This window comes from Mobula hypostoma, chromosome 16 (assembly GCF_963921235.1).
Source record: "Mobula hypostoma chromosome 16, sMobHyp1.1, whole genome shotgun sequence".
Lineage (NCBI taxonomy): Eukaryota > Metazoa > Chordata > Chondrichthyes > Myliobatiformes > Myliobatidae > Mobula > Mobula hypostoma.
Window position 1 is genome coordinate 9,693,388 of NC_086112.1, and position 14,103 is coordinate 9,707,490.

The window sequence follows — 14,103 nt, forward strand, 5'->3', positions numbered from 1 at the left end:
CACTTATCAGCATTAAACTCCATCTGCCATCTATCAGCCCACTCTTCTAACTGGCCCAAATCTCTCTGCAAGCTTTGAAAACCTACTTCATTATCCACAACGCCACCTATCTTAGTATCATCTGCATACTTACTAATCCAATTTACCACCCCATCATCCAGATCATTAATGTATATGACAAACAACATTGGACCCAGTACAGATCCCTTCATCTTCATTTTTCGTAGATGCAGTCTAACCTGCTGAGTTCCTCCAGCATTTTGTTTCAGTTGTTTTGGATTTCCAGCATCTGCAGACTTTCTCATATTCGTGATTTACACTGTCTGAGGATGTGTTGGGAGCAGCCCGCAAATATTGCCACATTTCCAGTGCCAACATTGGCATGCCCACAGCTTACTAACTCTTCTCCGAGGGTCATCATCTTGTCATGGTGGAGAAGCTGGTGAGTTCCTGAGATCCCAAGAGCAATGGCTCCTGTTAGGGTCACCCATGGCAGTAAGATCAAGGAGGAGGTTCTAGGCAAAGAGCGACCTACCACGACGTCATTGGTGGAGCTGGTGGAAGATGAAGACACATCACAACGGCAGTGTAAGTGGAGGAAGGCTGCAGCAGTGAAGGGTCCCCGGTCCTGACCCCGATCTGCTGAGGGTCGTGTGATGGCTGTCTGTGCATAAACCTACCCACGTTAAATTAAGTCACACACAGGCATTCTCTACTAAGAGAATCCATTCTAACCAGAATATGATGATTTCAGAGTGTTGTGTACATAATATTGCAGCAGTATTTGAGTAATATTGTAATATAATATATTCTTTGACTAAGCATTCTTGTTTATTTAAATAATTCATTACAGTTATAAGTAAAAATAAGTTGCTTTTTTTTACCACGGCGGCGAGTTGACGCCAAGATGCCATGGCAAAAGATTTGTTGCACCCGCCTCCTGAGGAGGAGAAGAGGAAGCACAAGAAGAAGCCCTTGGTGCAGAGCCCAAGTTCCTGTTTCATGGATGTCAAGTGCCCTGGCTGCTACAAGATCACCACTGTTTTCAGTCACGCCCAGACTGTAGTGTTGTGTGTGGGATGTCCTACTCTTCTCTGTCAGCCTACAGGAGGAACAGCAAGGCTAACAGAAGGCTGTTCTTTCTGGAGAAAGCAACACTGAAGTGAAAATTGCCGTTTGAGGAGGAGGATGGGCAGGCTGGGCCACTTCCAGAGCTGGGTGTTGGGATCCAGAGCGACACTGCTTTACTTTCTTTGCACCCGGGCATCAGCCTGGGAGTGTCGCTGCTGAAGCAGGAGGACTTGTACCGCTGTGCTGTGGCCTTGACTTATCTGCTTTATGTAGACTTTCGATCCTCTTGCTGGTATTGAGTTCTTTGTTATAAATGACAAATAAAATGACGTGATCTATTGACTTTAAAAAAAAATTAATTGTATTCATCGTCATGTTACCATGTGGTACGTGCGCACCTTGCATAAAGTAAAACAAGAAGTTAGACTCACATCATTTCGGACCCCTGTCTTTCAATCCAATTAGTTTTTATGTTTTGAGGTAATAAAACATAACACCGAGATCTGTCAAGTATCTCTCTGCCAAGTCTCCTATCACAAAACACGATAACAACACTGAGTGGATCTTTATCAAGTGGCTTGATTCCTTATTACCTGGCAAGGGGAAAGTTCACCTCCGCTCCCACCGGGGATGGTAGGGGACTTCCAACGCACCATTTACAAAGCATTTCTTTTATACACAAGAACGAGACGAGAATATTTCTACCGAGCTCAGTCCTTCCGATACATTGTCAGTTCCTGTTTTGGTCTGCCATCTGTCCCTGCTATTTCCTTATTCTTGCAGAATGTTCAGTACATTGGGTGCTCGCAGTCATGTAATCCTTTAGTAAGCACGTTCCTTGTAGTCACATAGCTTAGCACTCTGGGATTGTCTACAAATCCATTTTCTCACATCAAATGGTTACAAAAAATATGCAAAGTTCCGGACATATTTCCTGGTGACCCACCAGTGGAGAACCCCTTATGATAACATTGCGCTCGATTCATGGGATCGCAGTCCTACACTAACCAGTATGTCTTTGGAAAGCAAAAGGAAACTGGAGCACCCATATGGTCATGGGAAGAACATACAGATTCCTCACAGACAGTAGCAGGATTTGAACTTGGGCTGCTGGGGCTGTGATAATGTTATGCTAACTACTGCAATACTGTGGGAGGAAGCCAGTGTTGATTTCTGCTCCAGCACCAGCACATCTCAAACTGAGGAATACCTGCATTCACAACATCCTTAATCTCTACTCAACTGTCATTAAATTGATTCTGTTCTAAAGTAATTTGCTACACTGATGATGGCCACCAAGTGCTCTGGTGAATTGTCCAGTTAATTGGCTTCTTCTACTCCTCCAGAAAAATGCTCGGCTTCAGATTATGCTTCTTAGAATACCTTAGAACATGTAATTGCATTTGTTATATTGTTGGCAAGAAGGACTGTTTTATTGAAATGGAAAAACACCTCTGTCCCTACATTAATTCAATGGTTTCCCCAAGTAATGTTATGTCTTAGTTTAGAAAAAATTAGAAGTAGAAATTTTGATCCTCGATTCGATTTTGAGAGAAGTGGGGCTCTTTTGCCAAATGTTATCATCTAATTTGAATTAATTTATATGGTTTCCTTCCAGTCTTATTTTATATAAATGTGAATTGGCGGTTGGTGATTTTTCTTCTTTATGTATATAGATGATTGTAAAACGTATTGCTCCGGGAGTTGGTTCCTATTTTTTTTCTTTTTCTTTCTCTTGTAGTTAGTGTTTTTTTTTCTTTTAGTTAGCTGGGGTTCTCTTTTTTCCTTCTTTTCTTTATAAAAAATATTTTTTTTTCCATTATCATATATTATTCTTTTTTGATAAGTTTATTAACTATATATATCAATTTGTTGAAGTCTTCTATCATTTTATAGCTGTAGAAGATTATGTATCAATAAAAAGATTTTTAAAATGAAAATGAAGAATTCTGCATTTGGAAAGATTTTCCTGGATCTCAACCATGCTCCTGAAATCATCTGTGTAGAGTAAAACTCAACCAGGCAAGTCAAGCACAGAGCAATGTAGGAACACACTCAAACTTCTTCTATTTAAGGTAATGGCAGAAAAATTGTTTTTACTCCTCAATATAGTGTTGGATCCTGATGCTTTTGTGATCCAAAGGTTCTTCAGAAATCAAGAATGAGGCATAAAACTCATTTTATTAAGTGTTAGAAGAGCAAATAAGAAGAGGAGGTGTTGAGAGAACAAAGAGAAGATCAGACTAAAAAGTAGTCGTGGTCATCTCATATTCAAACTAAGGATAAGAAAGTTCCAGTGATACCAGTTAACCAGATTGATGTGGCATGAGACCTGCTACTGAAAAGTAAGAAGCAACTGTGTGATAATTACTTAGAGGTTCACAAAACAATTATATTATTAAACATGAGAAATTCTGCAGATGCTGGAAATCCTAAACACAAAAAACACAGAATGCTGGAGGAACTCAACAAGTCAGGCAGCACCTATGGAAATGAACAAACAGTCAATGTTTTGGCCTGAGACCCTTCTTCAGGACTGGAAAAGAAGAGGGAAGACACCAGAATAAAAAGGGGTTGGAAGGGGAAGGAGGCTAGCTGGAAGGTGATAGGTGAAGCCAGGTGGGTTGGAGAAGCTGGAATCTGACAGAAGAGGAGAGTGGACTACAGGAGAAAGGGAAGGAGGAGGATGTGACAGGCAAGTGAAAAAGGTAAGAGGCCAGAGGGCAATAGAAGAAGGAAGGAGGGGGGCAAGATTTTTTACCAGAAGGAGAAATCGATATTCATGCCATCAGGTTAGAGGGTACCCAGATAGAATTTAAGGTGTTGCTCCTCCACTCTGGCACAAAAGGAGGCCATGGACTGACATGTCAGAACAGGAATGGGAATCGGAAATAAAACACTTGGCAAGCGGGAAGTACCACTTGCAGCGGATGGAGCAGAGGTGCTTGATGAAGTGGTATCTGTGGGAAAAGAGCTAATGCTTCAAGTGAGTGATCCTTGTTAGAACCGGGGAAATGATTCTGTAAACCACCCCCTTTCACCTCTTCCTTTTTTCTGCACTCTGACCTTTTACCTTTTCTCACCTGCTCATCACCTCCCTCTTGGTCCCCTCCTCTCTATATGATCCACAACCCTCTCCTATAAAATTCCTTCTTCTCCGGCCCTTTAATTTTCCCACCCTCCTGGCTTTCATCTTTCACTTTCCAGCTAGCCTTCTTCCCCTCCCCACACTTTTTTATTGTGGCATCTTTCCCCTTCCTTCTCAGTCCTGAATGAAAAGTCTTGGCCTGAAACATCGACTGTCTATTCATTTCCATTGATGGTACCTGACCTGCTGAGTTCCCTCCAGCATTTTATGTGCGTTGCTCTGGATTTTCAGCGTTTGTAGACTTTCTCATGTTTATGACTTGCTCTCTCATTAACAAGCAGTGTTTGCCCACAGACTGCCACTCACTATTCTTGTTTATCACACAATATTGTGTAAACTGTAGAGATAGTTGTACATGAAAATCCCAGGAGATCATTAGTTTCTGAGATACTCAAACCACCCCATCTGGCACCCACAATCATTCCACAGTCAAAGTCACTTAGATCACATTCCTTCCCCATTCTGATGTTTGGTCTGAACAACAACTGAACATCTTGATCATGCCTGCATTCTTTTATGCATTGAGTTGTTGCCACATAATTGGCTGATTAGATATTTTCATTAACAAGCAGTTGTAGAGGTGTACCTAATAAAGTGGCCACTGAGTGTATATTGGTGTTTAATGGTCCAGTTAACCAAATAACGGTGCTTAATGGTCTCTGAAAGTTTTATAAAGCCAGCTGTAAGCTGTTGTTGCTGACTGCTGCCTTTACAGAAATTTCAGATGTGGTTTTCCCAGAGAGAAGCTACGTATTGCTAACGTAGCCATCACTGTTAGTGATGGCCTGTTCATCGATTGGCCTTCTTTGACATAATGAATAATGTGCACATTGTACTGGGGTGTCGGTAGGTCAGAATTAGAACAAATCCTGCCAGCAAAACAAATGCAGAGACTTCAACAGTGAGTGAAGCCATGGCCTCTAGATTAGCCAGCTATCAGAACTGTTAAACTCAGAATATTTCTGATGTTCAGAAATATCCTGAAACAGGCAAAATCTATAAAACAGTTATTAAAAGTATTAAAAACTTTAAACTTTGCAAAATTTCAAAAATTTCCTAAAACATCTAAGCCTTCGGAAATAGATTCAAAAGTTAATTAAAAATATGATGATCACCTTAGTCTGTCAAGCCATTCTTGTCTATTGAAATGAAAAGAGAACCAGCCGATGTTCTTGTTCCAATCTAGTACAAGCTAAGTTCGCTGATTAAGTGTGGACAAATGTGAAGTCAGGGAAAACACAGCTAACATCTGATTTCGGAATTCAAAGTTGAAAATGCATTTATTATCAACGTATGTATAGTTTATATTAGCTTGAGAGTCGTCTTCTTTCCAGCAGCCACAAAACAAAGAAGCCCAGTAGATCCATTAAAGCAAAAGACCATCGACAATCAACGTGCAGAGAAAAAAAAACAAATTGTGCAAACAATGAGAGTAAGCCAATAGCATTCAGAACTGAAATTCTTGAAAATGAGTCCACAGCCATTTCAAAAGCCCATTTGTTGCAGACCACGTCCTCAATTCAGAGTACAGAATTCTGAAGAAATCACAGATCTTGCAAAAAACACACAAGGAATTGGAAGAGTTTTCCGAGGAACTGTTGTTATGCTGCAGTGACAAGAGAAGATATTCCAGAATATTCTTCGAAGGATGCCAGCTGCATGGATTTGGAGGCCTGTGGTCTACCTCTGCTGGATGACCAGTTCTGTGCAGAAGTCTTAAGCACATATAAGACCCTAAGACCATAAGATATAGGAACAGAAATAGGCCATTTGGCCAATTGATTCTGCTCCGCCATTCAATCGTGGGCTGATTCAATTCTTTCAGTCATCCCCACTTCCCTGCCTTCTCCCCATATTCTTTGATACCCTGGCTAATCAAGAACCTATCTATCTCTGTCTTAAATATACCCAGCCACTCATGTCAACAAATTCCACAGATTTACCACTCTCTGACTAAAGTAATTTCTCTGCATCGATGTTCTAAATGGATGTCCTTCAATCTTGAAGTCCTGCCCTCTTATCCTAGACTCCCCTACCATGGGAAATAACATTGCCATATCTAATCTGTTCAAGCCTATTAACATTTGGAATGTTTCTATGGGATCCCCCTCATTCTCTAGGGTGCCTAAGACATTTGTCAACATGGAGCAGAGAGCGAGTTTGTAAATCCGGTGGGAACAAAAGATATTGGGAATGTTGAGAGTAGAGTGCTGTGGGAGGGGTGTGGGACAAGTGGCAGAGAAGGAGTGCCAAGGGCAGGGGCTGGCCCGGGTGCCGACACACCCAGCCATGAAACACCAAGACAGGTAATTTGATTCCAAATAATTAGTTTTATTGATCATGACAAAATGTCTCTCTGGTGCTTTCTACACCCTCTACTCTCCCTCTTCCCTTTTCCCAACCATGATTCCCTCTCCCTGCCCCCCTTCCACTCTCAGTCCACAAGACACCCATATTAGAATAATCAGAATCAGGTTTATCATCACTCGCATATGTCATGATATTTGTTTTTTTTTGCAGCAATATATAGTGCAAAATATAAATTTACTGTAGTACTGTGCAAAAGTTTTAGGTACCCTAGGTATATGCATCTATATATGCCTATGACTTTTGCACAGTACTGTAGAAGAAAAGTCTTGCAAACATTCTGTGAAAGACAGATGAGCAGGCAAAAAGCAAACAAATTCAAAAATAATGGGGTAAAAATAGTTGGAAATTTCAACTTCCCCCAGCATTAATTGGGATTGAGTTAGTATCAAATTTTAAAAGGGTGGAATTTTTAAAGTACAGCCAGAAAAGCCTTCTGAGCCTGTGCATAGTCCTAACAGAGAAAGGTCATAGATTGGATCTAATTCTGGGGAATATAAAGTAGACATCTGCAGAAAGAGTCACTGGGAGAACATTTTGGAGGTAGTGACCATAACTCTGTGTTGCGTGTGTTCTGGAAAAGGATGAAGATTAACTGGAGATTGGAGAAGCTGGATTCACTAGATGTCCTGTTGAAATAGAACTGAGGACAGCTACTGCATACAGTGGGAATCATTCAAAATAGAAACAGGAATTCGATGTGTTCCTCACGATGAAAGATCAATTCAAGTGGCATTGAATGATATTAAGGATTAGTTAAGGAAAATTGGTCGTTTGTAGCAAGTATACAGAACTGAATACAGGAGAAGCATAAAATTCATCTATGTGTTTGTGTGTGTATGAGATATAACTATGTGTACTTATGAATGTGCATGCAAATATGTGTTTGTGTTTGTGTGTGTATGTGTGTGTGAGTGTGTGTGTGTGTGTGTGTGTGTGTGTGTGTGAGTGTGTGTGTGTTTGTGTGTGTGTGTGTGTGTGTGTGTGTGTGCACGCGTGCACTTATCTAAGAGTCTTTTAAATGTCCTTAATATATTTGCCTCTACCACAACTCCTGGCACACATTCCATGCGCCAAGCTCACTGCGTAAGAAGTAAAATCAAATTCAGACATCTCTCCTATACTTTCCTCCAATCAATTAAAAGTTACGCCCTCGTGTATTAGCCATTTCTGCCCAGGGGATTAATCTCTGGCTGTCCACTCCATCTACCTTATCATCATGTGCACTTCTATCAAATCCCTCTCATCTTACTTTGCTCCAAAGAGAAAAGCTGTAACTAAATCAACCTACCTTCCTAAGACATGCTTTATAATCCAGGCAGCATCCAGAGTAAATCTCCTCTGCCCGCCCTAGTCTTCTATGGCCATGGACCAGAGCATTGCGAATATGGTATCTTCATTCAAGAAGGGTAGCCGAGGTATCTGAATAATGAGTCTAATATTGGTGGCAGGGAAGTTATGGAAAAGGAAGGATTAGTTTGTACTGAGATAGACAGGGAATATGGGAAGTTGTGTTAGGGCCAGATCCAGACTGATAATTCTATTTAATACTTTCAGGAGGTGGGATAATGTGTAGATGAAGCAAATGCACTTCTGGAGTTATGGTGTCATAGAACACTGGCCCGTCATGCCACCTAATCTGTGTCAACCTCATCGTCTACCTAGTCTCATCTACCTGCACCTAGATCATAGCCTTCCTCTCCCATCCCTGCACCTATCCAAACTTCTCTTCAATGTTGCAATTGAACCCACATCAATCACTTCTGCTGGCAGCTTTTTCTACACTTTAGATTCTGGCTTGATGATTCAAGATTCAAGAGTTATTTAATTTATTGCTCTATTGTAGTGTAGCAGTTAGTGTGATGCTATTATAAGTCAGGGTGTCAAAGTTCAAAGTTCAATTCTGGAGTCCTCTGTAAGTAAGTTTGTACATTCTTCAGAATCAGAATCAGAATCAGGTTTATTATCACCGGCATGTGTTGTGAAATTTGTTAACTTAGCAGCAGCATTTCAATGCAATACCTAATATAGAAGAAAAAATCTAAAATAATAATAAATCAATCAATCAATTTCAGTATACATATATTGAATAGATTAAAAGTTGTACAAAAACAGAAGTAATATATATTAAAAAAGTGAGGTAGTGCTCAAAGGTTCAATGTCCATTTAGGAATCGGATGGCAGAGGGGAAGAAGCTGTTCCTGATCACTGAGTGTGTGCCTTCAGGCTTCTGTACCTCCTCCCTGATGGTAACAGTGAGAAAAGAGCATGTCCTGGGTGCTGGAGGTCCTTTGTAATGGACTCTGCCTTTCTGAGACACCGCTCCCTGAAGATGTCCTGGGTACTTTATTTCTTATGTGCGTGTGAATTTTCATCAGATGCTGTGGTTTCTTCCTGCAGTCCAAACCTGAGCAAGTTAATTGATCATTGTAAACTGTCCTGTGATTAGGCTGGGGTTAAACGGGTGGGTTGTGGGCAGCAGGGCTCACTGGACTGGAAGACAATAGACAATAGACAATAGGTGCAGGAGTAGACCATTCGGCCCTTCGAGCCAGCACCGCCATTGACTGTGATCATGGCTGATCATCCACTATCAGTATCCAGTTCCTGCCTTATCCCCATAACCTTTGATTCCACTAACTTTAAGAGCTCTATCCATCTCTTTCTTGAAAGCATCCAGAGACTTGGCCTCCACAGCCTTCTGGGGCAGAGCATTCCATATATCCACCACTCTCTGGGTGAAAAAGTTTTTTCTCAACTCCGTTCTAAATGGCCTACCCCTAATTCTTAAACTGTGGCCTCTGGTTCTGGACTCACCCATCAGCGGGAACATGCTTCCTGCCTCCAGTGTGTCCAATCCCTTAATAATCTTATATGTTTCAATAAGATCCCCTCTCAGCCTTCTAAATTCCAGAGTGTACAAGCCCAGTTGCTCCAATCTTTCGACATATGACAGTCCCGCCATCCCGGAAATTAACCTTGTGAACCTACGCTGCACTCCCTCAATAGCAAGAATGTCCTTCCTCAAATTTGGAGACCAAAACTGCACACAGTACTCCAGGTGTGGTCTCACCAGGGCCGTGTACAGCTGCAGAAGGACGTCTTTGCTCTTATACTCATTTCCCCTTGTTATGAAGGCCAGCATGCCATTAGCTTTCTTCACTGCCTGCTGTACTTGCATGCTTGCTTTCAGTGATTGATGTACAAGAACACCTAGATCTCATTGTGCTTCCCCTTTTCCTAACTTGACTCCATTTAGGTAATAATCTGCCTTCTCGTTCTTACCACCAAAGTGGATAAGCTCACATTTATCCACATTAAACTGCACTTGCCATGCATCTGCCCACTCACCCAGCCTGTCCAAGTCACCCTGCATTCTCATAACATCCTCCTCACATTTCACACTGCCACCCAGCTTTGTGTCATCGGCAAATTTGCTAATGTTACTTTTAATTCCCTCATCTAAATCATTAATATGTATTGTAAACAGCTGCGGTCCCAGCACTGAACTCTACAGTACCCCACTGGTCACCGCCTGCCATTCCGAAAGGGACCCGTTAATCGCTACTCTTTGTTTTCTATCGGCCAGCCAATTTTCAATCCATGTCAGTACTCTGCCCCCAATACCATGTTCCCTAATTTTGCCCACTAATCTCCTATGTGGGACTTTATCAAAGGCTTTCTGAAAGTCCAGATACACTACATCCACTGGCTCTCCCTTGTCCATTTTCACAGTTACATCCTCAAAAAATTCCAGAAGGTTAGTCAAGCACGATTTCCCCTTCATAAATCCATGCTGACTCAGACCGATCCTGTTACTGCTATCCAGATGTGTCTTAATTTCATCTTTTATAATTGACTCCAGCATCTTCCCCACCACTGACGTCAGGCTAACCGGTCTATAATTCCCTGTTTTCTCTCTTCCTCCCTTCTTGAAGAGAGGGACAACATTAGACACCCTCCAAACCACAGGAACTGATCCTGATCTATAGAACATTGGAAAATGATTACCAATGCATCCACGATTTCTAAAGCCACCTCCTTAAGTACCCTGGGATGCAGACCATCAGGTCCCGGGGACTTATCAGCCTTCAGACCCAACAGTCTATCCAACACCATTTCCTGCCTAATATAAATTTCCTTCAATTCATCCGTTACCCTAGGTCCTTTGGCCACTATTACACCTGGGAGATTGTTTGTGTCTTCCCTAGTGAAGACAGATCCAAAGTACCTGTTCAAATCGTCTGCCATTTCCTTGTTCCCCATAATAAATTCACCCACTTCTGTTGTCAAGGGCCCAATTTTGGTCTTAACTATTTTTTTCCTTTTCACATACCTAGAGAAGCTTTTACTATTCTCCTTTATATTCTTGGCTAGTTTACCTTCGTACCTCATTTTTTCTCTGCGTATTGCCTTTTTAGTTACCTTCTGTTGCTCTTTAAAAGTTTCCCAATCCTCTGGCTTCCCAATCGTCTTTGCTATGTTATACTTCTTCTCTTTTATTTTTATGCTGTCCATGACTTCCCTTGTCAGCCATGGCCTCCCCTTACTCCACTTAGGATCTTTCTTCCTCTTTAGAATGACTGATCCTGCACCTTCCGCATTATTCCCAGAAACATTTGCCATTGCTGTTCCACTGTCATCCTTGCTAGGGTATTGTTCCATTGAACTTTGGCCAGCTCCTCCCTCGTAGCACCATAGTTCTCTTTGTTCAACTGTAATACTGACACTTCCGAGTTTCCCTTCTCCCTCTCAAATTGTAGATTAAAACTTATCATATTATGGTCATTACCTCCTAATGGCTCCTTTACTTCGAGGTCCCTGATCAAATCCGGTTCATTGCACAACACTAAATCTAGAATTGCGTTCTCTCTGGTAGGCTCCATTACAAGCTGTTCTAAGAATCCATCTCCGAGGGACTCCACAAACTCCCTTTGTTGAAGATCCTATTCCACACTGCATAATATGAAATATCTGTAAGAAAACATTTTGAGCACTATCTGAGAGAAGAAGTTTCCCTTTGAAGTTGTTACAGACCAGATGAACTTTAGTAAGGTCTTTGGCAAGGCAAGGTAAGGTCTCCCACATGGGAGACTGGTCCAGAGTGTAAGAGTCCAAGGGATCCATTGCAATTTAGCGAATTTGATTTAAAGTTGGCTTTGAGGCAGAGAATGGAGGTAGAGGGCCAAATTCGGGAACATTACTGTTTGTTATATACATTACCGTTTCGTCACTTTCAAATACTCCATGACTCATGTTCTCAATATTAATTAATTTATCATTTACTTATTTATTTATTTGTTTATTTGTTTATTTATTTATTGTTGCATTTACAGTTTGCTTTCCTTTACACATTGGTTGTTTGTCACTCTGTTTTTGTGTAGTTTTTCATTGATTCTATCGCATTTCTTTGTTCTACTGTGAATGCCTGCAAGAAACCGAGCCATAGGGTCGTATATAGCAAGATGTACATACTTTAGTAATAGATTAACTTTGAACTTTGATTACCAATCGGGCCATGGACGTCTGATGTACAGTTTGAAGTTTGTGGGTAACAGAGAGATTAGTGATGTAAGAGGTGAGTAGTGTTCACCTTCAGAATGATATTGCTGAATTGCGAAAATGGATGTTGAAATGGTAGGTTAAATTTAAATCTGAAAAATGGGAGGTGATGCACTTCAGGAGGAGTAATAAGGCTAGGACAAACACAACGAAGCTTTGGAAGGACTGAGGAACAAATGTTCCAATGATGCTTGAAGATAGTAAGACAGAAAGATAAGAGTGATTAAAGAGATCAACAGATTGCTTGTCTTCCAAGGCCATGTATTGTAAAGAGTTAATTCTTGTGCATGTCAAATGTCTACGCCACTGTGGCCCTGGGCATACGTGACTAGCTGCAGAAGCTTTGATACCATCAAGGGGAATACCATCTTGAAGTCTGCTGTAGGTCAAGGTCGACCATGGATGCAGAATGTAGAACGCAATGTAGCACTGCCTTAGGGACTCAGCTCAAGACTTTTCCTCAGGGTTTACTCCTGAAGCCTTCCCCATGAGGGGTATAGCCACAAGGCAGCGGAGGTCTGAGATCAGTTTTCCTTTTCCTAGATGAGCTGTCAACCACGGCTGACAAGCCTCATCTGTCCAAAGCAACTGGTTTTAAGGTGCCAATAACCCACCTTTGCCTGTTCTCCTGTCAGTAGAAATGGTTTCCAAAGCGTAGTAGCTAAGCCACACATGAACGCCACAAGCTGGAGTTGGTGGAGTTGGACTGTATTCAGGGATTCATCTTCGAATCTGGATGTTCCAGTTGTTACTGACTTCATTAAAATCTGTTTGGATGAGTGTGTGCCTACAAAGACTTACTGTACATTCCCAAATCAATAGCTGTTGATGAACCTGGAGGTACATTGTCTGCTGAAAGCTAGATTTGTGGCATTCAAATCTGGCAACCCAGGCCTGTACCAGAAAACCAGGTATGATTTCCGGAGGGCTATTTCAAGGGTGAAGAGACAATTTCGAATGAGGTTGGAGGTGACATCAGATGCACAGCAACTCTGGCAGGGTTTGCCAGACATTACTTCCTACAAAGTGAAACCCAATAGCATGAATGGCAGCGATTCTTCACCAGCAGATGAACTCAACACTTTCTCTGCCCGCTTTGAAAGGGAGAACACAACTACAGCTGTGAAGATCCCTGCCGCACCTGAAGACCCTGTGATCTCCGTCTCAGAGGCCAATGTTAGGCTGCCATTAAAGCAAGTGAACCCTCGCAAGGTGGACGGTCCCCATGGAGTACCTGATAAGGCTCTGAAAACCTATACCAACTAACTAGCGGGAGTATCCAAGGACTTTTTCAAGCTCTCACTGCTACATGTGGAAGTTCCAACTTGCTTCAAAAAGGCAACAATCATACCAGTGCCTAAGAAGAATAATGTGAGCTGCCTTAATGACTATCGCCCGGTAGCACTCACATCGACAGTGATGAAATGCTTTGAGAGACTGGTCATGACTAGACTGAACTCCTGCCTCAGCAAGGACCTGGACCCATTGCAATTTGCCTACTGCCACAATAGGTCAACAACAGATGCAATCTCAATGGCTCTCCCTACGGCTTTAGACAACCTGAACACACAGACGCTTCTGTGGATTGGTGATAACATATCCTCCTCGCTGACAATTAACACTGGCGCACCTCAGTTGTGTGTGCTTAGCCCACTGCTCTATTCTCTCTATACACATGACTGTGTGGCTAGGCACAGCTCAAATACTATCTATAAATTTGCTGATGATACAACCATTGTTGGTAGAATCTCAGGTGGTGATGAGAGGGTGTACAGGAGTGAGATATGCCAACTAGTAGAGTGGTGTCGCAGCAACTACCTGGCACTCAACGTCAGTAAGACGAATGAGCTGATTGTGGACTCCAGGAAGGGTAAGACAAAGGAACACATACCAATCCTCATAGAGGGATCAGAAGTGGAGAGAGTGAGCAGTTTCAAGTTCCTAGGTGTCAAGAT

The 14,103-nt window shown here is 41.9% G+C and overlaps 1 protein-coding gene across 1 annotated transcript; it reads left to right on the forward strand.

The window, feature by feature from the left end:
- Window positions 1-898: 898 nt before the first annotated feature.
- Window positions 899-1,249, forward strand: LOC134357518 (small ribosomal subunit protein eS27-like). Its single transcript, XM_063069138.1, has one exon. The coding sequence runs from the start codon at window positions 913-915 to the stop codon at window positions 1,159-1,161; it is 249 nt and encodes an 82-aa protein (XP_062925208.1). The 5' UTR covers window positions 899-912; the 3' UTR covers window positions 1,162-1,249.
- Window positions 1,250-14,103: the final 12,854 nt, after the last annotated feature.

Bases quoted from the DNA above. Each gene is read 5' to 3' on its own strand.
- LOC134357518 (XM_063069138.1), top strand. From the start codon at position 913: ATGGCAAAAGATTTGTTGCACCCGCCTCCTGAGGAGGAGAAGAGGAAG.